This window comes from Stegostoma tigrinum, chromosome 9 (assembly GCF_030684315.1).
Source record: "Stegostoma tigrinum isolate sSteTig4 chromosome 9, sSteTig4.hap1, whole genome shotgun sequence".
NCBI classification, from domain to species: domain Eukaryota; kingdom Metazoa; phylum Chordata; class Chondrichthyes; order Orectolobiformes; family Stegostomatidae; genus Stegostoma; species Stegostoma tigrinum.
Genome location: NC_081362.1, coordinates 48,384,693 through 48,410,912, shown reverse-complemented (window position 1 = coordinate 48,410,912; position 26,220 = coordinate 48,384,693). Strand labels below are relative to the sequence as shown.

Sequence of the window (26,220 nt, the reverse complement as noted above, 5' to 3'; positions counted from 1 at the left end):
GATTTCCAAAGTACCATAGCTCACAGCCACAGAAAAACTATTAAACACTTAAAAGACTACTTACTTTGCTACATATAAAAGGAGGAAAATGAACACAGTCAAAAAAGAAAGATGCATAAATGAAACACTGTATAATAGTGTTTGAGCCTCTGAATTCAAGTCATTACGTATGGTTATTGTTTACATGCAAAACTCTAGAACGGATTTTGAGATTGCTACTTTGACACACATATGGGCACAAAGTTGGTGAGAGGTGGAAAAATCTGTTAAATACTACAGCTTGCCAAGCAGAATAACAATAGCAATTTTGGAAGAGTGGAAATAGTATGAATTTTCATGGTCAAGTAACACAAGTTTTTTAAAAACCAAACTGAAATTTAACCTAGCTTTCTTATTTTGAATAAAACTGCAAAATGGTGGCAGTCAACTGACAATCAACTGCCAGTGGGCCCCTGCTATGTGTTAACAATTGTAATTGGCAGTTGGCCTACTGGTTGTAACTCATGGTTCTAAAGAATATACATGAGAGAAATTACATATACTGGGGGAAAGGAGATGCCAAGTAATTGAAACTAAGAAATAACAATGTAAATAACTGAAGTCATTAGTTAATTGCAGGGGCATGACAGCCAATTTGGCATGAGGCAGGGGAATATATTTTATCCTGAGGTCATAGTCTCCTTAAGGGCTAGATTCCTCATGAACTTGAGATCACGTTAAAACACACACCTGGCCGCCAACCTAGGAGATAAATGATAGGACAGCAAAAGGAGTGAACAAGTTAAATGCAGGAATCAGTAGGTTTCTCAGGGCAAGTCTCTATTTAAAGTTAAAAATTTTTTAAATTTTAGTCTCAGGCTCAAGAACGTTTGGACTGCAGAACAGAAAACATTTCCCCCAAATAGCTCATTTCAAATTGTGCATTTCAAAGAAAGGGGTTAAAAATCCTTCATTCTACAACAGTTTTAAACAGCAACTTGTAATAGTGGTGAAAAACATTAGAATCAAGAGGCCTCCAACCTGAGATGGCAACACATAAGATACTAGAATCCTGTGTTGAACAGTAGGACAGTCAGAGGAAATTTAAAGGGATAATCTTGCCTAAAAAAGTGGAAGCTGAGAGAAATCTCAATTCTTATAAGAGACTACAAAGCAGTACTCAGCTCGATCTTCTAATTTTTGATAAGCAAGTGATGTGAGATTTTGCAGAGTCAATTAGATGCAGGAGGAAAATGAAGAGAAGTTGGTTAGGATGATAAGTAACTGATTTAATTCCTATACTCAAAAGGTTTGAGCAGGTGTTTGAAATAGACAGTTGCTTTTTTAAATTTGGCTGTGGTAAAATTTTTCAGATTCTAAAAACTACAATTACCAGTCTCTCCCAATATCATAAGAGGCTTAAAAGAACCTCAAAAAGGATTTAAATAAAAACCTGGAATACATAAATATTGAGCAAGGGAATAATATACTAAAACCACTCATTAGATACTGTAGCAATTGTGATGTGGGGACTTCAGTATGCCACATGTGTCTATGTGTTTTATCTAATACAATGCCTTCTCCTTTTTACTTGAAAGCTCAGGGTTTCTGGAGTCCCTGTGGAATGTATGCAAAAAAATTCCTAAAGCGGGCATTCTAAAAGGTGGTCACCCTATAACCAAATGGACTCCAGCGTGAGTCTGGAATTCTAGTTTTCAGAGTTGAATACCCATGAGGTGATGGCACTGCAGGGTGGTGTAATTGACAGAAAATCCGTGACAGTTTGGTAGAATGGATGCATTGGAAGCAAAGCAATATACAAAGCACTGTAGACGAAATGGGCAAGCAATTTCTGCAGTGACCAATTTGAGTCTTGCATGGAGTGCTGTCCCCACGTTGCTAGGTACAGGCATATCACTAAAACAATGCCATGGAAGAAAAGGAATACCAAGACATTGTGGTCCAGGCTTTAACTAATGGCACATGTAGGAAATATGGAGGAAGTTCAAAAGCAGAACCTTAAGTAGCAGCAATCTCTGGATTACTTATGTCACAACTGCTAGTAAGAGCAGTAGGCTAAACAAAGTTAATGTCTGGCTGGACAAATGAAGTAGGGAGATACTTCAGATTTCCGGGCATTGGAGACCAGTTCTTTTACGAGAAGCAACAATTCAAGATCAATGGTAACAAGGCTGTGACCGATGCCATTAGAGGGAGGTTAAATGGTGCTATGGAAAAAGTTCAAACCAATTTCATAGAGAACACACACCTAGGTAAAACAGAGGAAAATTAGTTGGGACAAGTGAAATATGCATCATGGTGAGCATTTGGAAATGGTGATAACAATGAGTTTTGGATAATTATGAAAACAGACAAAGACAAGTCACATGGGAAAGCACTTCCAATTGGAAGAGGTCTAATTTCAATGAGTTAAAAGGGATCAGGGCCAAGTGGAAATCAAAAACTGGCAGATAAAGGGGTGGGAGGAATCAGATGCCCATACAGAAATGGTACTAAAAGGTACTGTGAAGGCCGAGTATATTTCCAGAAGGGTGAAAAGTAAAGCATCCAAAGTTGCCTGGATGATTAAAGAAACCAGAGTGAAACAGAAAAAGGAAGCTTATGATAAATGCCATGTTCATTATATAGTAACTGAATGAGAATTCCAGGAGAACTTTAAAAGAAAAAAAAACAGGTCAAAGAAGGATCAATAATCAAATCCTGGATTTAAAGTAGCTCATAAATAAACCAGAGGTGACTCAAGGAAAAACAAACAACACAAGTTGTCATGATGATCTGAAATATACCACCCAAACATTTTATTTCTCTATTCTTCTAATTTACCCTTAAGATTCTGTACCTAACTTGGTGCGAAGGTCTGTAATGCAGAACTTCAGTAGAAAAAATTCAAGAGCTCCGGCAAAACAGAAGATCAGGAAGACTCAATGGATAGCTCTTTCAAAGAGAGTTAGCATAAAGAACTGAATGGTCTCTATCACTCTATGATTCCAGTTTCAAAACAAACTTGGCACACAGAAATGGCCCATGTTCCTATCAACAGTATCTGAGGAGTTATGGCTCAGGATTACCAAAACATGTCAAGGAATGAAAAGGAAACAAACAAATTCTAACCATTTAAATTAATTACATTAATAGGATTTACTGTACATTAAGCCTTAGAAAAACTGACATACAGCAAATATTATGGCATGGGGTATTATACACACATGGCTTTATGTGGCTTATATTACATCTATAAGTGACAGACAGCAAAAGCTATGTCAAGTGGAGCTTCTTGGACAATACAGCGTTTGGGGATGACAATACCAATTACAATATACACATTGTTTCGGATGATAAATATGAAGAGAAAGGGCAAACTACAAGGGATATTAGTAAGAAACTGCTTGTAAGTTACATTTCAGAAAAATTGCACTGGAGGCAGTCCACAGAAGGCTCATCCCAGGTAGGGATGAGATTGGGCTTGTACTCATTGGTGTTCAGAAAAATAAGGTAGATCTTATTGAAACAAGATTCTTAGAAGACTTGAAAGGGTACATGCAGAAGGGGAGTTTCCCCTTGTGGGGAATCCAGGGCCAAAAGGACTTAATTTTGGACGCGGGGCTGCCCATTTAACACAGAGCTGAGGAGGACTTTTCTTTGCTCAGAGGTTACTCAATCTGTGGAATTCTTTACCAGAAAGGGCTGTCGAGGCTGGGTTATTAGGTATGTTGCAGATTTTTAATCAGTAAGGAAATCATGGGTTTTGGGGTTAAAGAAGGAAAAAAAAAATAGTTGAAGAACATCAGATTAGCTATGACCTCACATATTACATACAAGTGGAAAAATGTCTTATAAATGGAAAGAAGTTTAGTGCAGCTGCGTTGAACATGGAAAGTGGCAGCACCAACAAATAACACCACAGAGGTGGCAAATAAAATTCTTTGCTTGGTATCTGAAGCGTTGAGACAAATAAAAGCAAGTAATGTTTAACTCGTGCAAGGCCTCAGTTAGGGGGCAATTAGCCTACTATATAGTTATGCTCACATCAATATGGGAAAGCAATGGAAATTCACATTAATATTACCAGAGAATTGAAAGTTGAAAATTGTGAATTTTATCCAGCATAGCTGAGAAGTGGTCAGATAGAGATTTAAGATTATCAAGAGTTTGCAGACCACCTAACGTAGCCTTACATAAAGGGGGAGTCACACTGGTGTGAAGTTTTCAGGAGAGGACTGATTAGAAGAAGTGTGTGTGTGGTGGGGGAGGTAGAGGAAAGAAAAGAAAATAATTAAAAAAGGGAAAGCTACACCTTAACAGATAAAATATAGAATTCCTTGCTATAAACAAAATGTGAATTACCCTTCTGTACAGGCAATGGGAAGCTGGAAAAGTACTTGATTATGCTTATTAAAAATGGACTGGGAGACAGATTAGTACAGGGAAAAAGACTGCAAATATTAGATGCAATACATTCTACGAATTAAAAGGAGTCACCTGACTGTACGCGCTGGTGGACAAAAGCAGGAGATCTCGCATCAGGTCACTATGCGCTGTTCTGTATTCACAGCCTTCAACAGTCAAGGTTCGCAGCTTTACATGAAAAACAAAACAATGATCATTTGGTACAAACTGTGGTGGTTTAACATTTTGAAATTATGACAATATTGTTTTGAGAAATTACTGCATTAAGATTATTCAAAAGTTTATAGCTTGAAAAAAATGTATTCACATTGCTTCCAGCAGAATAAAAGACTCAAGTTAATTTAGTCTGTACAAACCTCATGCTGCAGCATTACACGGTCAATCAGCAGTGCTCGGATATGTTGTTTCTTTCCATGCAGCTGTATATTAAAGAATCAGAAAAACAATTAATTTTGATACAATACTGCAAAACAGAGTTAGTGACATAGCATAATATGACGGTCAATAAGGAATTATCTGAAATAGATGAAGCAATAGCTATGTGTTACTAGAAGGGTAAATCTGGAAGTTGTACCGACTGGCATGCACAAAGAACCAACGCTGTGCTCTAATGTACATAAATGATCACAGTTCAAAACAAAAGAAAGTGCCCATAGAATGAAAGGTACTGATGTGAATTTGAAAAACCAAGTGAAAGGGGGAAGCAACCAAATCTATAACGCATAAATTTCAACATACAAGTGCTAGATTTTAAATGCTGGAAGAAACAAATAAAATGCAGACGTGCTCCTCTAACATTAATTATAACTATTGAAGAAACTGATACTAAAGTCAATACTGACCATTTTAATCATTAGCAAATAAAAGTAAAACAAACAGGGGAGCCTCATTGCTAAAATCAGTAAACGGTACAGGTGAGGTTGAGGTAAAGCTGTAACAGATTGCACTGATCAGGTTCAGCTTCAGCTACATACAACTGTTAATTCTTATGAAGGTAAAATGGAAATATTCAAGGTTCAGCAGTGCTTCACAGCAGGACCACAAACTCTAATGTCAGCTGAGAGGAAAAGCTTCGTAACCTTGAATCTTAGGGCTGGCAAATGAAAAGCTACACATTAAAAAGTAAAAACATACATTTACACAGAACCTTTCATCTAGAAAAACATCCAAAAGGTGCTTTATAGATTAAAAAAGGAATGGAAAGCAAGGTGTTATTGTTAAATGAATGCACAAGTTAATTTTTCCTCAATAATTAAACATGTGAAGTCTTGGTACCATTCTGATGAATCCACTTCAAATGAAGTTTGGAAAAATGTTCAAAGGTAAAATACTAAGTAGAGTAGAATAGGTTGACTCAGTTTCTATTTCAAACTAAACCTTGACTACATTCCAATGGGATGTAGGTATAAACTGATTAAAAACAAGCTCAAGTGTGGAAGAGGAAGCAGAAACTCTGCAGGGAGCTACCATGAAAAGAACCACAGTTCATTGCCAAAGCATTTCATCTTGCACGGATCACAAACACAAGAATGTCACATTTTAAACAATTACAATAAGTTGCAGCACAGCAGAAAAAGCGTCCTGTTGATCAAGGTATTGTGAGAAAACAAGAAGAAACTACTGGCTCCTCAAGTTAGTAAATAATTCAAAAAAGATGCAAATGGAGCATATTAAATTTTCTTTGCAGATAAGCGGTCCATGCATGAACACATGTTCTTAAGAGCAAGCATAACTGAGCCATGTGATGAGCTCAAATAATTAACTTGAAATAGTTGTTAATGTCACTCTTGCCATGCTTGCTATTGTAAGCGAGGTGATGGCCTAGTGGCATTATCACTGGATTGTTAATCCAGAGATCCAGATAATGCCCTGGGGACCTGGACTCAAATCCAGGAAGATGGTGGAATTTGAATTCAATAAACATCTGGAATTAAGAGTCAAATGACCATCTAGAATCCACTGTCAATTGTCAGAAAAATTCATATGGTTCATCATGTCCTTGAGGGAAGGAAACTGCCATCCTTACCTGGTCTGGCCTACATGTGACTTCAGGCCCACAATGTGGTTGACTCTATCTAGGGATGGGCAATAAATGCTGACCTAGCCAGCAATGCCCTTACCCCATGAATTGAGCCAAAAACCCTCTAGGCTATTTGGCAAATGCTGCTCATTTGCAAAAAATCATGTCAACAGTAAAACATTTTGTTTTGGGAAGCATAAAGCATAGGCTGGTTGAGAATAGTCTACACATATTGAAGTCCATGCTTAACAATGGTTTAGTTGTTTTGGCCTCATCCAACCTGATCTCTAACAATATTCTTTATAACAGTGGTCAAAGTAAAACACTTACTGCTGCAAGTTAGAATATCAGTAAAACAATATCTGGAAGAAACTATGAAACCATTGTCGATTGTTAGAAAAATCTATTTGGTCCACTGATGTCCTCTCACTCCAGATCCACAGAGCAATGTGATTACTCAGGGGACAGTTAAGAGTCAATTAGGGATTTATTGTTGGCTTATACAGTTATGCCCACATTCCATGATTTAATTTAAAAAAAGCCATACAGATAAGCTCAAACACAAAGATCATAGGCTAATGGCTTTGTTCCCAATTAAGAGGCTTGTTGAAGAAGCTTTGAAGTAAGCTGCTTTAACACAATTGGTTGTGCATTTAGTTTCTAACTATTTTGAACTTTAATATGTAGTAATTGAAAGAGTTTTGTATAGAAGTGTATTTTAGTACTGACTAAGTTCTGCACAGACTTGTTTGTTTATTTCTATTCATTTCAGGCAACAGAATCATGCACACATTTGTCACACATTGACAACTGGTTCTTTTAAATAAAATATACTGATAGGCTCTAGAACGCTCAGATTTGGTTTCTTCAAATCAATTTCTGGGATGCAGCACTTGTCCTCTTATCTCAAAATAAAGACACCAAGTTACTTTTGTGGAGCCTCATTGTTTTAAGCGATAAGGTCAGTAAGCTAATTGGGAAATATTGGAATAAAAGGCATGGTCCCTAAACAGTTAACATTTTGGGGAATCAGTCCGAAGATGGTAGAAAGTAAAATCAGTAAGATGACAATCACCTTGAAGAAACCATTAAACTTTGGGCACAAACTTGAGAATCGAGATTGATCACTACAGTAAAAGTCCTAGTAGGCCATTTAGAGTTTCAACATTACACTGATCACGTACAATGCACTGTAGTTAGCAAGTAATAAGCAGTTCAGCACATAACAGGAAGAGGAAGAAGAAGATAATCCTCAGTCAACACAACATAGCAAGAGACAAGTGCCAGTCAGCCAGAAGTTGAGAATCAGTATTTCATTGTGAATTGACAGAACTGTTTTATTATTTTTATTTTCATACTTATTTTCATAAACAATGAATTCTGTGAAACCTCTTCAAAAGAATTTCCTTGCCTGGACTCATCTTATACTTAGTCACATAAACATGAGGGCTAGGAGCAGAAATAGACCACATGTCCCATCAAGCCAACTCATTCAACATGATCATGGCTGATCCTGAGCTTCCATTCCACTTTATTGCCTGTTTCCCACATCCTTTGATTCCGTCAGGGACCAAAAATATGTCCATTCCAGTATTAAAATATACATAGTGATGTAGACTCTGTAATCCTCTGGGGTGTAGAATTTCAAAACCTCAAACTTGAGAGAGTGAAGAAAATCGCTCATCTCATTATTAAATGATTGTCCTTTAGTATAAAAGCTGTGCCTCCAGGTTAGATTACCCAGCTCCCTCACATCAGAAACTCTCTCAGCATTTACCCTATCAAGCCCCTCCAGAATCTTGTACATTTCAATGAGATCACCTTTCTTTATTTTGAGCTCCAGGAAATTCAGTATCTCATCATACAGAAACGCCCTCAGCCCAGGGCTTAATTTAGCAAATTTCACTGTAATGCCTCCAATGCAAGTGTATTTTTCTTAGAAGTGGAAACCAAAACTGTCCACAATATTCCTGCCATAACAATGTGTACAGCTGGATGAACACACCAGGCCAAGCAGCAGAGGAGCAGGAAGGCTGACGTTTCGGGCCTAGGCCCTTCTTCCTGTACCTGGGCTTGCTTCAGGACTTGGTTGAGCAGTTTCAAGGCCAAAGAGATTGAGAGAGAGTTGCAGTGGGAGAGAGATCCACTGAGGTTGTTTCGGAGGGAAAAGGGTGACTTCTTCAGGGTAAGCATCCTTAGAAGAGGTTTCTCAGTGGGGTTAAAATTGTTTCAGAGATAGGGTCTAGGCTCAAAGTGTCTAGGCCCAAAACGTCAGCAATCCTGCTCGGCCTGCTGTGTTCATCCAGCTCCACACCTTGTTATCTCAGATTCTCCAGCATTGGCAGTTCCTGCTATCTCTGAAACAATTTAAACCCCATTGTGAAGCCTCTTCTAAGGATGCTTACGCTGAAGAAGTTACCCTCTTCCCTCCAAAACAACCTCAGTGGCTCTCTCTCCCACTGCAACATGCTGGTAATCTCTTCAGCCTTGAAAGTGCTCGACCACGTCCTGAAGCAAATCAGGTACAGGAAGGAGGGTCTAGGCCCGAAACATCAGCCTTCCTGCTCCTCTGATGCTGCTTGGCCTGCTGTGTTCACCCAGCTCTACACCTTATTATCTCAGATTCTCCAGCATCCACAATATTCCTGTTGCCGTCTCACCAAAAGCTGTACAATTGTAACAAGGCTTCTTATTCTTCTCTTCCAATCCCCTCGCAAAAAAAAATCCTAACAAACCATTTGCCTCACCTCATTACTTGTACCTGCAATGTTAACTTGTTGCACACAATACATACGCACACCCAAATCGCTGAACAATTACAAGCTTCAAACATTTGCTGACCAAGTAATTTCACATTTCCCTACATTATAATCTGCTATCTTGTCCAGTCATTCAATCTGTCTATCTCCCTGCAGCCTGCGCGCATCCTCCCAAAATCCCACTTTTCCACCTAACTTTGTATCATTAGCTTTTTTTTTCATTACTAATGCAGATTGTAAATAGTTGAGGCCTAAACATCAACTCTGACACTAGATTACTCACTGCCTGTCAACTGGTGAATACTCCTTTACGCCCACTCTCTTTTTCCTCTATCTATGATAATATATTACCTGCAACTCCACAAGCTCTTTACTTGCTGACTGCACTGTATCAAATACCTTTTGTAAATCATGAAATACTACAACAGCTAACTCCCCTTTATCTAACTTTTACCAGCTCAATTCTCAAAAGATTCACTCAAATTTGTCAAGCAAATTTTCCTTCAATAAGACTATGCTAACTTTTGCCAATCATGCTATTTTTTTAAGTGTATTGTTAAAACTTCCTTAACAAAATATTCAGCTAGAGTTTAGTTAAGAAATTGTATTTAACCCAAATTAAAATAGAATGGGCAGACAATGTGTTGCAGCCATAGAATGTGGGAACTGGTGGAGCTAATATGATTTGCAGTGACCACATCTGCTCCTGGGGTTGTGGGACTGTTCTGTGAAAGACAGACTGGACAGAAAACTTGGTACAAACTGATTGAGGAATCAAAGATAATCTCACTGTAACATATTTCGTTTTCAAAGTTTTTCCTCTAGCCATGGAGTCAAGAACCAGGGCACAGAATTTAAAGTAAGGAGATACCATCTAGGTTAGAGATGAAAAGAACTGTAACTCGTTAAAAATTTTCATATTTCTCTACTCCAGAGTGTTGTGGAAGCTCAGTCTTTTGAGTACTTTAAAGTAGGGATTGATATATTTCTGATTACCGATGATGTAAAAAGGTTATGGTGATTATCACCACGATTGTATTAAATGGCAGAGTAGACTCAATGGGCTGAATGGCCTACTCCCAATCTTGTTACAACATACTCATATTGAAAGGAACAGTAGGGTTGTAAAGATGTCATTCTTACCCTGTTCTCCATGGATTTTTTCACAAGGTTAAAGCTTTTCCATCTAGAGTCAAACTCATGCTTATAAGAACCACGAAACTGCAGCAAGTCCCCCATGATCTGAAATTAATAGCATAATTTTTTTGAAACAGAAATCGGATGTTACAATCCCCTTTCTTCTGAAGGTAGTGATCCATACAGATGTATGACCACAGCTACGATCCACTATCATATGGTCGCTTTAGGTGAGCCTTGCGGGCGAACATCAGAAGACTATTTTGGTATGCAGAATATTTTCTCTGGAAAAAGTGACTGGACACAAAATACATGGAAACTGATCTCTCCTTCCCCAGTCTGAGGGTATTGAAACTAATTATAGCAGGTATAAACATACCGTCTGCCAGGAAGGCTCAATTCCAAACTGGTCAATGTTCTCAACTTAATCATCATGGTTTCAAATGCATAATTTCAAAATGCTGCTTCCATTCTCACCTTAATTATTACAAATAAAGACTTAGTGTCATCTTCAGATTTATCCAACATGTGGTCTAAAAGGATAGAAGAAAAGTTCACATTTTTCAGTGTTTTATTCCTGAATTACATTTGCATGTACTAAATTGTATTTGAATAACTACACCCTCAGCAAAATTGTTCCATTACATCTACTTGGTACGAAGGGCGGGGTGTGCGGATAGTAATAGAAGTGGCAGTGATTCAATCAGGACTTTAACAGGCAAGAATTAGGACATATTATATATTGGCATGCTGAGCAAAGGACTTGGGGCTTGATACTGTTTCTAATTTCCATATTTACTTGTTTTCTGCTAATTATCAGATGATAATCTTAAAAGAAAACAGATGTCTTTTTTTCATGATACTTACGTAACAGTTTCCTTATTACTTGAGCAATTGCCTCCCGGTAGTTTTCTCTTGAAGTATCTAACAATCAGAAATTACAAGACAAGTCAAGTGAATCCAGAATTTACATCAACATCTCGAATGCCCTTTTGTTTACAAATTCAGAAGCAGGACTACAGCAGGCACAGTAGACAATCAGCAGGAATGCTTTGATTTTTAGTAATCAAACTTTTTTTTGGTTGGAACATAATCCAAATCAAAAAGAGCAAAAACAGATCCACTTTGTTTACTACAGCAACTAGAGATCACCTCTCATTCTTTTGAGCTCCAGAAAACACAGGCAATTCTCTCAGCATCTCATCATACAGAAACGCCCTCAGCCCAGGGCTTAATTTAGTCAATTTCACTGTAATCCCTCCAATGCAAGTATATTTTTCTTAGAAGTGGAAACCAAAACTGCCCACAAATATTCCTATTAATTTGGAGCCTAATTACACCAGGCTCATTGCACATACCCCCAAAAAATGGGAAGAATGCCATCCGTGCTGGCAAAGATTTACAGCACAGGAAAGCTACACAATATAGTGGTGTGGCTATGCGTCTGTCGATGCATAAATATTTTTTGCCATGTGGACGTATATGAACTGATGCCTCTCCTTCCTGCAATGTGCAAGTCTCAATGGAATGGTTCCAAACTGCCTTATATTTACTACTACTTAATATTGCATGAAGTAGTTTTTTTAACATTGCCAATTCATACCACTTTACACCCACTGGTTTACATAATGATTTCACACAAACAGAACAAGCTATTTTAGTCTCTCAATGAAACAAATTTTTAAAAATATATCATCGTTAACGGAACATCTACTTTCTACACATTCACATTTGCAATGGCCTGGTAAAGATAATCAATGGAACACTAAGATTAGAAGACAGTGTAATTTTACCCCAGCATTATTTGCTTAGAAGTTTTAAGTGAAGCATTTCTAAATATGGACTTTATGGAATAATTCATATTTGGAGACAGGAAAATAAAAATTGACACATGTATTTCTGCAACATACCATAATTAACACCAGTACAGAGTTTGGTCTCTTCCAAAGACATTAAAGTTGGAGCCCTGCAAAATACAAAATTTTGTAAGCCTTAAAAATAGGTAAGATGCAATGTTATACTCAAATAGAACATTCAATATAAAAATACATTTCATACACACAGACATTGGAAATACAGGTACCACCATATTTGGGAAATCAAATGGTACCACTATTTGTTCACTACACACAAAAAAGTATAATCAACATCACTTAAAAACCATAGTGTCTTTTGCTGATCTTCCATAAATTCCATCTCATCAATTGCTGACTTTGAACAACTATTTTCTAGCCTGAAACACAATATTTTTTTCAGGACTAAACAATGAAGTTGGCATTTTAACAAAAACATTTTTGGTCATCAAATAGCCTCTGATAAATCAAATGAACCAAAAACTGAGGAAATAATACAATTTTAAAATAAAATAAATAACAATCCCAGTAAGAAAGATACAGAAGCCAGTTTCCATCCCGAGGGAAAACAATGTGGAGGGTGTATCACAAGGAGTATGAAGAATAACCCTAACAAAAGGTGAAATCTGTTTCAAGGCACATTATCAATCATAGTTTCATTGATTTTAGTCATATCTCCAATGTGAGCAATATTGAAAAGGTGGTACTGATTGTTAGAGACAGACCAAAAAAAAATTGCTGGGAACAGAATTTCTTTTAAAAAAAAAGAAAATTTTGTTCAAAATTTGCCAAAAATGTCAAGATGTTCAGTGATGAGTCAAAGAGAAAATACCTTGAGTCACTTATTCAATATTTATGGTTGTTTCCTGGTTCTTTCATATGCCATCTGTTATGAACAGACCAGACACCTCAAAATTATATTACAAAGGCTACCTAGACCCTAACTTTTTCTTATTTCAAGACATATATGCAAGGTGCTGTTCAATTCAGGTGCAATTCAATTGGTCAAACTACTTCAAATCACTATAGTTAAAATACAAAAGAGTAGGGACCTTGGAATGCTGTTGATATGATTTTCAGAGTTAATACTTTTAAATGAAAGTATTTATGCTATGCACTAATTCTGCTTACAAGTCTCGTATTGGGTCTCCTCCCAGGAAAGGCAACAGGCTCCCTGAGCCCATCAGGCAGTTCTGCACGATACACAAACTCTGGTGTACATCATCTCTGTAAGAAACAAAAAGACATTTTTTCTTTTCAGAATTTAAGTATTTGCCTTGAAAATATACTAGTTCGAAGCATGATTTAGCACACACACCTTGGTTTAAGCAATAAAATACGTTATTATTTTAATATGATTTGCTCCTAAAAGCATTTTTAAACTGTTATTACACATGTCAATGAGAATACTTTTGTAGAATAATTGAGAAAGATGGTCCACAATCATTAATCCAGACTATCAACCAAAAATGTTGGGCACCCATTGATTCAACTAATAATATACGAGACTCTGTGGCAGCTTGGGCCAAATTAACACTTCAGACTTTTTTGAAAACGCAGCAAACTATAAAGTGACAGCACGATAAATGCTCTGAAATTCTCTTTTCAGTAAAACAGTAAATTACGATAATAAAATGCAGTCATAATCTAGCTATTGCTGTGCGGAGAGTTTTTCCGAACCTGTGATGTGGGTTCATAATGCATTAGCAGTTCTGAAGTGGAGAAATTATGTATGACTAAACTTGCTATCTATTTCTATATTGTCTGTATTAAGTGGGGGAAGGAAATAGTTTTAGTTTCACTTCAGATTTGTACGAAATGTGGAGTGCCTGAAGTTTGTTAATACATACACTTTTAAACAGCCTTAGAGAAGGACTTGAGATGAACAGTTCGGTGCATTTGAGACAAGGGTAGAAGAGTGAACAAGAGGAGCTATAACCTATCAATAAGGTGTCTGATGACAGGAAGACAGAAGACAAAACAAGTTCATTCAGAATAGTAATGCATGCAGGTCAGTCAGAACCAAAACCGTGCTGTTCGTTTAACAGGCTCCAGAAACACCAGGGCTGAAGAAAAAATGAGACAAAAGAAAATAGCTTGAAAATGACAATATGGAAAAATCCATGTTTAGTTTGAAAGTACATAAAAGTCAAGAAGAAGAAAGCTCTAGAAACCACAGCTGTGCAAACTGATAAAGACTTCAAAGTAGAAGCAAGGTGACCTTTGAGTAAAATAGTAAGAACTGCCGACGCTGGAGTCACAGATAACACAATGCGGAGGTGGAGGAGCACAGCAGGCCAGGCAGATCAAAGGAGCAGGAAAGTTGACGTTTCGGGTCAGGACCTTTCTTCAGAAATGGGGGAGCAGAAAAGACCTCCAAAATAAATAACCACAGGAAGAGCTTTTCCTGCCCCCCCCCTCACCTCCATCCAAGACACAAAACAAACGTTTCACATCAGACAGAGGTTCACCTGTACACCCACGAAATTGGTCTATTGCATTTGCTGCTTCCGATGTGGCCTCCTCTACATGGGTGAGACCAAGCAAAGGCTGAGACTGCTTTGAAGAGCACCTGTGCTCTTGTTGTCGTTTGTCGCGAACATTTTCCAGTCACGAACCATTTTAACTCCCTCTCCCACTCCCTGGGAAATACGTCCATCCTGGGCTTTCTCCAATTTTACAATGACACCACCCGGAAACTGGAGGAGCAGCACCTCATATTCCGCCTTGAGAGCCTATAATCCAATGGTCTCAATGTGGGCTATACCAGTTTCAAAATCTCCCCACCCCCAGCCTCATCCCATGAGCAACCCTCCCTCTTACCCCCACCTCCTTGACCTGAACCCACCTGTCTATCTTCTCTCCCAAATATCGTCTCCTCCCACCTCACTGACCAATCCCCACCACTGCCTATCTGCACTCACCTATCACCGTCCCACCCTTTCCCTCTCTATTTATTTCAGACCTCCCTTCCCAGTCTCCATTTCTGGAAGGGACCCGAAACACAAAACTTTTCTGCTCCTCTGATGCTGCCTGGGCTGCTGTGCTCCTCCTGACTTTTGAGTGAGATTGGAATATCTGTCAGGGTACTGTTGAGGATGAATCAGTTTCTGATATTTGCAGTTAGATTGTTTCAAACAGTCTCACACAGCACAAGACAATTTTGTGTTGCTTCCATTATGTGTGCAATGAACCTTTATGTTATTCTGTTAATGGCACATTGGCAGTCTCTTATGAATCTATTTAGTAACTGATCACCATGGCAAACAAATAGCAGGAATTAAATTTATGGCCTATCAAATCAAGTTTCAGTTTGGGATCTGACTTGTCCAGTACTGCCATCGTTATTCTCAGCAAATAATCTAAAAGTAGTGCAAACAACAAAAACATCAGACAAGTGGGACAACAGCATGATCTTAGAAAGTAAAGTTTTGAAGACATAAAATTTATTTACGTATAAGTTTTAATTTATAGGTTAATTCTATAGAGGTAACGGTGTCCTTTTTTCTGAATTTTGTTGGCTGGGTTTTATGGTTACTGTCAAAGCAATGGCACTTGCCAGTGGCCTTAAAGAAAGCTAACAGTCATAGAACATAGATAGAACATAGATAGAACATACATAGAACATTACAGCACAGTACAGGCCCTTCGGCCCTCGATGTTGTGCCGACCTGTCATACCAATCTGAAGCCCATCTAACCTACACTATTCCATGTAAATCCATATGCTTATCCAATAACGACTTAAATATACCTAAAGTTGGTGAATCTACTACGGTTGCAGGCAAAGCGTTCCATTCCCTTACTACTCTAAGTAAAGAAACCAAAGACCTTCCCTCCATACCAGGCAACATCCTAGTAAATCTCCTCTGCACCCTTTCCAAAGCTTCCACATCCTTCTTAAAACGCGGTGACCAGAACTGTACGCAATACTCCGAGTGCGGCCGCACCAGAGTTTTGTACAGCTGTAGCATAACCTCTTGGTTCCAGAACTCGATCCCTCTATTAATAAAAGCCATAACACTGTATGCCTTCTTAACAGCTCTGTCAACCTGGGTGGCAACTTTCAAGGATCTGTGTACATGGGCACCAAGATCTCTCTGCTCATCTACACTACCAAGAATCTTACCATTAGCCCAGTACTTTGCATTCCGGTTACTCCTGCCAAAGTGCATCACCTCACATTTGTCTGCATTAAACTCCATTTGCCACCTCTCAGCCCAGCTCTGCAGCTTATCTATGTCTCTCTGCAACCTACAGCATCCTTCGTCACTATCCACAACCCCACCGACCTTAGTGTGTCTGCAAATTTACTAACCCATCCTTCTATGCCCTCATCCAGGTCATTTATAAAAATGACAAACAGCAGTGGACCCAACACCGACCCTTGCGGTCCACCACTAGTAACTGGTCTCCAGGATGAACATTTCCCATCAACTACCACCCTCTGTCTTCTTTCAGCAAGCCAATTTCTGATCCAAACTGCTATCTCTCCCACAATTCCATTCCTCCGCATTTTGTACAATAGCCTACTGTGGGGAACCTTATCGAACACCTTGCTGAAATCCATATACACCACATCAACCAGTTTACTCTCATCTACCTGTTTGGTCACCTTCTCAAAGAACTCAATAAGGTTTGTGAGGCACAATCTTCCCTTCACAAAACCGTGCTGACTATTCCTAATCAATTTATTATTTTCTAGATGATTATAAATCCTATCCCTTATAACCTTTTCCAACACTTTACCAACAACTGAGGTAAGTCTCACTGGTCTATAATTACCAGGGTTCTCTCTCTACTCCCCTTCTTGAACAGGGGAACCACATTTGCTATCCTCCAGCCGTCTGGCACTATTCCTGTAGACAATGACGAGTTAAAGATCAATGCCAAAGGCTCGGCAATCTCCTCCCTGGCTTCCCAAAGGATCCTAGGATAAATCCCATCTGGCCCAGGGGACTTATCTATCTTCGCCCTCTGTAGGATTTCTAATACATCTTCCTTGTGTCCCTGGATTGTGAGTGGGTTCCATTCACAAGTCTATTTGAATGCAAGTTGGAACACAATACAGAAAAATATAAATCAGCTATTCATAAGTGCAGGAAATATGTACGTATCAAGACTTTATTACTACATCCATATATTGGATTGCATTTTCAAAAACAAAGGCACATAAATCACCCTATACTCACAAGAGATCAAGAGTAATCTGCTGTGCCACCCTCCCCTTTCCCAAAAGAAATTTAAAATCTGGCCAAGTCAAGGCAACGAAGGCATCCAGCAATGAGTCAGCAAGGGTCAACAACCAATTATACTGATATTTGCAAGTTAAAGCACTGAATTCCTTTAATTTACACATGATCGTGAGGGGTGTAGATAAGGTTTTTGGCAAAAGTCTTTTCCTTAAGTTCAAAAATAGGCAACATATTTTTAAGATGAGAAGAGAAAGATTTGAAAAGAACATGGAGACAACATTCTTACACATGTGGTTAGTGTATAGAATGAACTTCCAGAGGAACGGATGGATTTAGGTGCAATTACAACATACAAAATACATTTAGTAAGTATATGAACAGGAAAGGTATGGCAGGATATAGGCCAAACACAGGCAGGTAGGACTTGTTTAGTTTGGGATATCTGGTCAGCGCGGAGTAGTTGGACCGAAAGGTCCGTTTCCATGCTCAATGATTAGGCTAAGTAGAAGATAAATTTAGGATGAACAAACTTCAGACAAATAACATTTTTTTAAATCATGGAGAAATTTTACTTCTCACAAACATAAAACTAGTTTACAGGACTAATGAGAGCACATTTATAAAGGTTATGCACTACCAAAAGGCCAATTCAACCTAACTGAATAAGATTTTTTTTTTAAAAAACAGGGACAGTAACAGAGGTTTTTGTCAATCCACTAGTTTAATATTGTCCTTCAAGGACAATACATACGCTGAAGGAGCATAACACATGACCACAACTTCTGAACTTACACACCATACTGACATGTGCAAACTTTGTATGGTGCTGTCATTTTCAGTGCAGTAAATGGTGACAAATGCTGAGTTTCCCTATTATTATCAAAGGAAACACAAAGCTATCATGGAATGGTCAGACAAAAGTTGCTGAAATTTCTTGTGATTACAAACAAACTGTCTAAAGGTTCATTTTTATTCATGTTAGCGCATTTTCAAAAGCACTGCATCTTAAGACGAGATCAGTTTCAGTTTGCAAAAGATAGAATTCAAAACAAGGAAGCACTTTCACCCATAACTAAAAACCACAGTTTCAGCAAAAACAAACTCTTGAATGAATAGGTCAACTAGTTCAAGAAACTTGCATGCTAACTACAAAATTCTGTATTACATTACGCAGATTAGAATAACTTTAGCAAAAGAATATAAAATGTTCATTTTTTTAGCATTATTATCCCATAGCCAACCATCTCTCACCACCTAAGCCTTCCATTCCCGATCTATTCCTGAAAGTTTGCCATTATTATTGATGTGAAACAAACCTAGACATTTCTATTTCTCCATTGGCACATTGTCGGAGCCTGTGCAGTTCTGGCTGAAGGAAGTTGTCCAACAGATAGTATGCAAAATTGATCTCCTCCGGAGAAGCCACATGCCACTGAATTCCTAACTTCCAAAGGTCTCCTGGTCGTCCCCAATCCTACAAACATGTTTTGGTCAAAGGAGGAGATAGTGTGATAAATGCATTTTTTAAAAATTCAATGGCTTAATGAAAACATTCAAATTGATCAACAATACTATAAATTTATGCAATGTGGTATTTCGCTGCGGTACAATCAAAAATACAAATTAGATGGATACATCATTATCATATTTTAAAATCATGAATGTATACCTTAATTGGCAAGTACTCTGTGAAAGCTTTATCAAAACCACCTGGCACACTGCAGTACTCTGTTGGATAGATTAGTGTAGTTGAACGAAGTAGATGATGCAACAGGTTTCCAGCAAGAATATATCCCTGCTTACATTTCAGGTGCAATGTTCTTTGCAGAATCTTTATAAGTTGATCCTTGTAAGGTAGCAGCTTATCACCATCTACACGTGTTACCTGAAAAAAAGTTAACCATCTACCTTTAAGCTATAAATCTACAATAACATTCTCCCAAGTTGAGAACATTTAGCTAAATTTTATGCTTTTTGATTATGTCCTCTTCCATTTTGGTTTCCAAGTTAATCGGATATCTAGTCTTGACGATTTATCATGGGATGCGTATAATCTGGTAATACTCAATTTTGGCCATTATGAGCTCAAGTCAATTTCCTACATTTTCTGAACTCAACATTACAGTAGAGATAAAAGAAAAATCCAAATGAAGGTGTTAATTGAGGGGCTCTAAAGCAAATCAAGCCGATAGAGAAGCAAAACAACTTTAAAATACTATCATGGATGTAACAGGTCATTTAACACTATCCTGAGATTAATCTTGCATTTTTAATATTTACCTCTGATAACAGCTGGAGATTCCAAAGCAGCTCCTTATCCAACTCCTGTTCCTGCAACACATCATCATCTACAAAGAACAAAAACGTTTGTATTTTATAAGGCTTTTTCCCAAGCAAGCAGATTTACATTCAATCAAAACTCTCAAGACAGAGATGAGGATTGCAATGTGATAAGACTTAGATTATCTTTCCAGCAAGAAAACTCTTTAGTTTCCCTAACAAGTCATCCAAGCTGTTAAGACTGTGTTCTGCTTCCTTTATCATTGCAAGCACAGGTGCAGTTTTCCCCATTTCCAGAACGCATGTCTTGACATACCTCAACATCAATTTGCATCTGACAATTTTTATCAGTCCTGTTAGCCTAGCAATGCCCTCTTAGTCCCCGAGGGATGTTAAAAACTGTCATGAGACCTAAACTGATGCCAGATAATTTTTAAGATTGCCTTTTTAGTCCCACATTCAGATTTCATATTAATAGCAATAGTCTCACCATACACTCTACCAAACGAGTACAGACATCTTTGCAATCTGATAAAGATACATGTATTCTTATTCTGCATTCTAGACTCAAACCAATTGTGTCACATTTTCCTTAATTCCACAGTCCAAACCTCTCTGATTGATTTCAAAAGCATTTAAAAGCTAAGAACCAAACCCACAATGCTTTTCTCATCTGTCCTTTCTGCACATTCGTCCCAGAAATCTGTTGTTGTTTGGGCACAGTCTTCCATTTAAGAAAGAAAAGTGGAAACTTGGGATTACCAACAGACAAGTCACAATCATATCTACATGTATATAAACATATTTGATGTTACACCCTTCTATTCTGAAATTCATTGCTATAATAGATTATTCACTACAGTTTCTAACCTGGTTGCACTGCTCAGGATATTATAGTAGCATTATCTTACAGATAAGACAATTGGAAGAAAGAAAATTCATGTGCAAAATTTAATGTACATTAGCTAACATTGTGGCACACTTTCTTTTAAACAGATGTAGCTGACCATTTATTCTGTTACCACTTACTTATTAGACCATCAAAGGGAAACCTCACCAAGTATTTTAGCACCTGTCAAGATGCTCAAAAATGTTTTAAAGTTGTTCCTTTTTAAAAACAAACAAAAGACCGCGGATGCTGGAAATCAGAAACACAAACAGAAATTGCTGGAAACCTTAGCAAGTCCAACAGCATCTGTGGAGATAAAGCAGTGTTAACATTTCGGGTCCAGTGACACTTTTTCAGAAAACCTGAAGGACACTGGACTCGAAACATTAACACTGCTTTATCTCCACAGATTTCCCAGACTTGCTGAGATTTCCCAGCAATTGCTGATTTTGTTGCTTTAAAGATTTCTGGTTTCGTGGACAAAACATGGATGAGACCAATCTTTAATAACCTCAGAAACTGGTGCTTTTTCAATTAAACAAACACCAGTTTTGGACAAGGAAGTCCATCCTTTGGGTGATAACAAATTGATGAAAAATAAATAGAAATTCTGATGTATACAGGAAACTGAGCTTCAAGCAGCCAAACTTGAATCAACTGACTTCGTGTCATTCCACAAAATCCATTCTCATTGCAATACTTACAAATTTCAGTCCCAGCAATTTAAACTTATAGGGTTAGATATCTACTCGTACAGTGCAGCATACTGAAGTTTTAAACCAACAAGAAAGACTCTGCTGCAGTGGAAACAGACAACTCTAATTGAAGACTAATAGGAAAAATAAAACACTCAAGTAACTTCAGAAATAAAAACAAATGAGAAGTAAAAGGGAGGGCAAGCCGAAATAATTGTAAATTCTAATGTAAGCCTAGAAATGATACCAAGTCTGATGCTGAACAACTTGAATAATACAATTTAAGGATTTGTACGAGCATTTCAGTATGAAATGAAGTCTTAGAAAGTAGACATATAAGGAGTGGAATTGTTTGGAGCTACCAGGGTTGGAATAGTTAATAGGTTGAGTTAATATTGGGATAATGATGCCTCGCAGATTGAAAATAAGGGAATGAATTATAGTACCAAAGATAACGCAAACACCTACACGTTAACGTGATACCTAGCCCTCAGGGGAGTTGAAACACAATTTGCACTGAAAACTCAAAAGCAATCTTTATCCAAAGGCCTCCTTCCAAGAAGAAATTTGTTACGAACAACTTCTGAGCACTGAGCTACATATTTAAGTTCATAATTACCACTTTAAAACTTACTTATGGTTAGTTGCGCTATTACATTGCAGCAATGTGGTACAAATCGTTTCAGAGCCGCTGCTGGACGACACTGGAAAGAAAGAAAATAAACTGCATATTCAGAGATATCGTAGCAAGTGTTTTTTTTATTGCAAAAGTGCAGTCGATAGCAGACTGCAGCATTTCTCCAGAAGCTCATACATGCAATTTAATCTTATTCCAATAGTGGCAGACCATCTTGCAAACTGGATTCGTCACCAGAAGCAATGAAATTATGGAACGCCTGTTGTTCAGTAAACAGACCTCAAAATTACTCTCTCAAAATCTATTCGTGTATTCAATAGATCAAAGGACAGAATTTATTGAGGAACAGACAGCTGCTGCAATAATGGACAATTTGTCCAAATGGAGCAATTACAAAGGCCATCCAGATCTCCCATCACACCACCATTTAAATAGTATACTGATTTTTCTAGATAATGTGAATGCTAATTAGATGCAGCATTCATTATTGTATCTGAAATCAAATGGTATATTTTCAGACAGGTGGTGCAGAGGCACTCTTACAAACTAAGATCAGGATTATAACAACAGCCTTGATGAGAAACAACAGACAGCAAGAAAAGGGGCAGGGCAGCAGCCGAGTTATGTAGTAGCTAATCTTGGCTAAAAGACAGATCTGAGACAAGATATTGGCATATGGCATTAAGGAAGGAGAGGGAAGCTAATTTGAAAATGTAACTTCTGAGGAAGCGAATAATGGATTTAAGATGTAATAGAGTAATACAGTCAGAGTAAAAGAGCATGGAAACAGGCTCTTTGGCCCAAATTGGTCCATGCTGACCACGGTGCGCACTCAGCTAGTTCCAATTGCTCACATTTGGACCATATCCCTCTCAATCCTTCCCATCCACCTACCTAGCAATGGGGCCTAGCAACATCTTTGTAAATCTTCTTTGCACACTTTCCACTTTAACCATGTCTTTCCAACAACAGGGTGACCAAAACAGTAAACAATCCTCCAAGTGCAGCCTCACCAATGACTTGTACAACTGTGACAAGACGTCCCAATTCATACATTCAATGCCTCAACCGGTGAAGGTCAGCATGCTAAATGCATTCGCCGTCACCCTGCTTACCTGTGATGCCGCTTTCAACAAACTATGTACTTGTACTTCCAAGTCCCTCAGTTCCACAACACTCCTCAGGACCCTACCATTTATTGTAGAAGTCCTACCTTTTGACTTTCCAAAATACAACACCTCACACTTATCAGTGTTGAATTGCATTTGCCAATTCTCAGCCCACTTCCCCAACTGATCAAGATCCCTCTAATTTTTGAGGACCTTCCTTGTTATCAACTATGCCTCCTAACTTTGTATCATCCGCAAGCTTACCAATCATGCCCTGTACTTTCACATCAGATCATTTATGTAAATAACAAATAACAAAAGGTCCTAGCCCCAGCCCCCTGTGCTGCATTACTCATCACAGGCCTCCAGTCCAAGAAAACAACCCATCGACCATCACCTTCTGCTTCCTACCATCAAGTCAATTTTGAATCCAATTAACTAGCTCTCCCTGGATCTCATGTGACCTAACCTTCAAGACTAGACCGATATGCGGGACCTTGTCAAAGGTCTTACTGAAGTCTATATGGACTGCTCTAGCCTTATTTATCTTCTGGGTTACACCTAGTCGAAATAAACTTAAAGATGTGTCTGATATGACTTCCCGCATACAAATCCACGCTGACTATCTCTAATCAAATCTTGACTATCCCAATGTTGGTTGATCCTGTCCCTCAGCATCCTCTCCAATAACTTGCCTATCACTGATGTCAGGCTCACTGGCCTGCAGTTCCCTGGCTTGTCTTTGCTACCTTTCATAAACAATGGAACAACATTAGCCACTTTGCAATCTTTCAGAACTTGATTAATGGCTAAAGATGAAGTAAACACCTCAAGGGCTTCTGCAATTTCTTTCCTAGCCTCCCACAATGTCAGAGGATAGATTTGATCAAGCACAAGAGATTTATCTACCTTAATATAGTTTAAGGCTGCAAACACCCCTCTGGGAATGTATATGACAAGATGGTTAATTTAAAAACTTGAGCAATAATAAAACTGGGATCCAGATGTGAAAACAAAAGCATTGTCAAAGTCACTTTTTTATAATACTACATTGTCTTCTGATTTAAATAACTAATTTGCTTTGAATAGATTGGTGTACAATTTGAAGATTGATACCCCATGCCCTCCAGCAGATGCATGACTGACAAGCACTACTTTATGACACAATCAAAAACGGATACAAAGCACTGCATTGTTAAAAAAAATGCTGCATTGAAGGTAACCATAATTTAATTAATTTGTGGGTGAAATCAATTTGCAGCCCCTTGTATATTACAACAATTTTAGTTGTTACAAACCTTAGAAGCTGCCCGACACATGTCTGCCACCATTCTGCCAGCAACACGAGTCTCAAAAATATTTGTTGTAGCAAAGTTAAACACCTTCTCCAAAGCAACCTACAATAAAACAGAATAAACAAATTATTACAATATATTAGACATGCTTATTTTGCTAAAAAAGTTCTCTTTTCTTTCTTTTCAATTCTTTCCACAAAGTATGATAAGGAACCAGCATGGTTTTAAGAACTAGCATTGTTACATTGAGTGTTCTTGCTGATTGGTGCATAAATGCTCAGAGATTCTGACACATTAGCATATAACAACATTACATTTATACTTAAACCTAATGGTCATAAATATGATAATAAAATTGAAAGCATTCAGAATATTAAAAACATCTGCACATTGGTGTCACTTGGGCAAAGAAGAAAGGCAGGTGATTTATAAAAACAATGTCACCTCAATTTTTATTTCAATGAGATGCCATAATGTTTTCTGGCATTTTTATTTACAAGCTGTGCACAAACCATGCACCCCTCTCCCACCCCGCGCACCTACTCTAAAGCACCAAGTAATTAGAATTTGTTGAAATTAGACAGCAATTTATTTATTTGAGGACGCAAACACCTAATAAAATTCAGATGTTTCAACCGCATGGAACTAAGTTTACTTCTGCAACAAAAATAAATTTTGATTTTAACCAAGCCATTAGGTTTTGCAGTTAAATAGCGTGGTAACTAGATATTTATTTGTTGCTTCATAGATAATCTTCTACATTTGAGGGTACGGCAGCAAGAGAAACAAAACTCTGGGTGAAAGCACAAAACATTTCAGAAACCATAGTACAACACTTCCTTCTCATAGATTTACAGCTAACTAACTCAATATAATTGGAATCAATATACCAGAAAAATCTCTTTGGAGCACTGTGTGAGAATGGTACTAAAAGTTGAAGAGAGTCCCAGTTCAACCAAGCTTTCCAAATGAGTCATCTTCTCAGTTTCTGTTTCTTCTCTTGTCTGTTCCAGTGTACTAATTTCAATCAAAGCAAAACATCTAAACCCAAACAAAACAGATGTAAATACACTGAAGTATACACATATTCAATTTTCTCTACATTGAAGAAAATGAATCCTTTGGTTAATCACTCCAGGAAAGACAGCTGAAACAGAACTTGAATCAAATAAAATTGTATGACCAAGACTCGGAAACCATAAATATAACACAATGAAAACAAAAACTGCAAAAGACAGATGATACCTATCCTCAATTGTTTAGAAACACTAAGTGACTTCATACCATGAATCACAGAATTCCTACAGTACAGAAAGAGACCATTCGGTCCATCAAGTCCACATCGACCCGACTAAAAGCAGCCCACCCGGACTTAGCACGTTACTCCATGTCTGTAACCCCACGTTTACCATGGATAATCCACGTACCCTGCACATCCCTGGACATAGACAATTTAGTATGGCTAATCCACCTAAACTGAATATCTTCGGACTGTGGCGGGAAACTGCGGCACCCAGTAGAAACCCCACGCAGATACAGGGAAAGTGTGCAAACCCCACACAGGCACAGTCACCCATGGCTAAAATCGAACACTAGTTCCTAGTGCTGTATTAAGCAGGGTTATCCACTGAGCCATTGTACCACCCTACTTTGAGAGGCAGTGATTCTCACTAGGACAACTAAGGACACTACTCCTTCAGAGATATCCCGGAACTGTGATGACTCTACTCAAACAAGCATCTTCCTGTGTGTCATGTACAACCCCAACCTGTGGAGAGTTTACCCACTGCTACCCATTGATTCCAATTTTGCTAGGGCTCCTTGATGCTACACTGTTGAATGTCGCCTTGATGTCACTCTCCCTCACCTCTGGAATTCAGCTCTTCTGTCCACGTTTGAACCAAGCCTGTAATGAGGTCGGGAGCTAAGTGGCCCTACCAGTACC

At 38.1% G+C, this 26,220-nt stretch overlaps 1 protein-coding gene across 3 annotated transcripts in view; it reads right to left on the bottom strand.

Annotated features, from left to right (window-relative positions):
• LOC125454746 (proteasome activator complex subunit 4) overlaps positions 1 to 26,220 on the bottom strand; it is a 157,584-nt gene that overhangs the window by 65,806 nt on the left and 65,558 nt on the right. For all 3 annotated transcript variants that reach the window (XM_048535892.2, XM_048535895.2, XM_048535893.2), the window contains 13 exons: positions 25,166 to 25,316; positions 24,279 to 24,377; positions 21,869 to 21,938; positions 19,651 to 19,718; positions 19,040 to 19,255; positions 18,687 to 18,844; positions 13,308 to 13,403; positions 12,234 to 12,289; positions 11,191 to 11,247; positions 10,801 to 10,856; positions 10,330 to 10,428; positions 4,764 to 4,826; positions 4,480 to 4,575 (listed from right to left, as the gene is read on the bottom strand). In XM_048535892.2, coding sequence (XP_048391849.1) covers positions 4,480 to 4,575; positions 4,764 to 4,826; positions 10,330 to 10,428; positions 10,801 to 10,856; positions 11,191 to 11,247; positions 12,234 to 12,289; positions 13,308 to 13,403; positions 18,687 to 18,844; positions 19,040 to 19,255; positions 19,651 to 19,718; positions 21,869 to 21,938; positions 24,279 to 24,377; positions 25,166 to 25,316 — 1,285 coding nt within the window. The remainder of the gene's footprint in view (positions 1 to 4,479; positions 4,576 to 4,763; positions 4,827 to 10,329; positions 10,429 to 10,800; positions 10,857 to 11,190; positions 11,248 to 12,233; positions 12,290 to 13,307; positions 13,404 to 18,686; positions 18,845 to 19,039; positions 19,256 to 19,650; positions 19,719 to 21,868; positions 21,939 to 24,278; positions 24,378 to 25,165; positions 25,317 to 26,220) is intronic.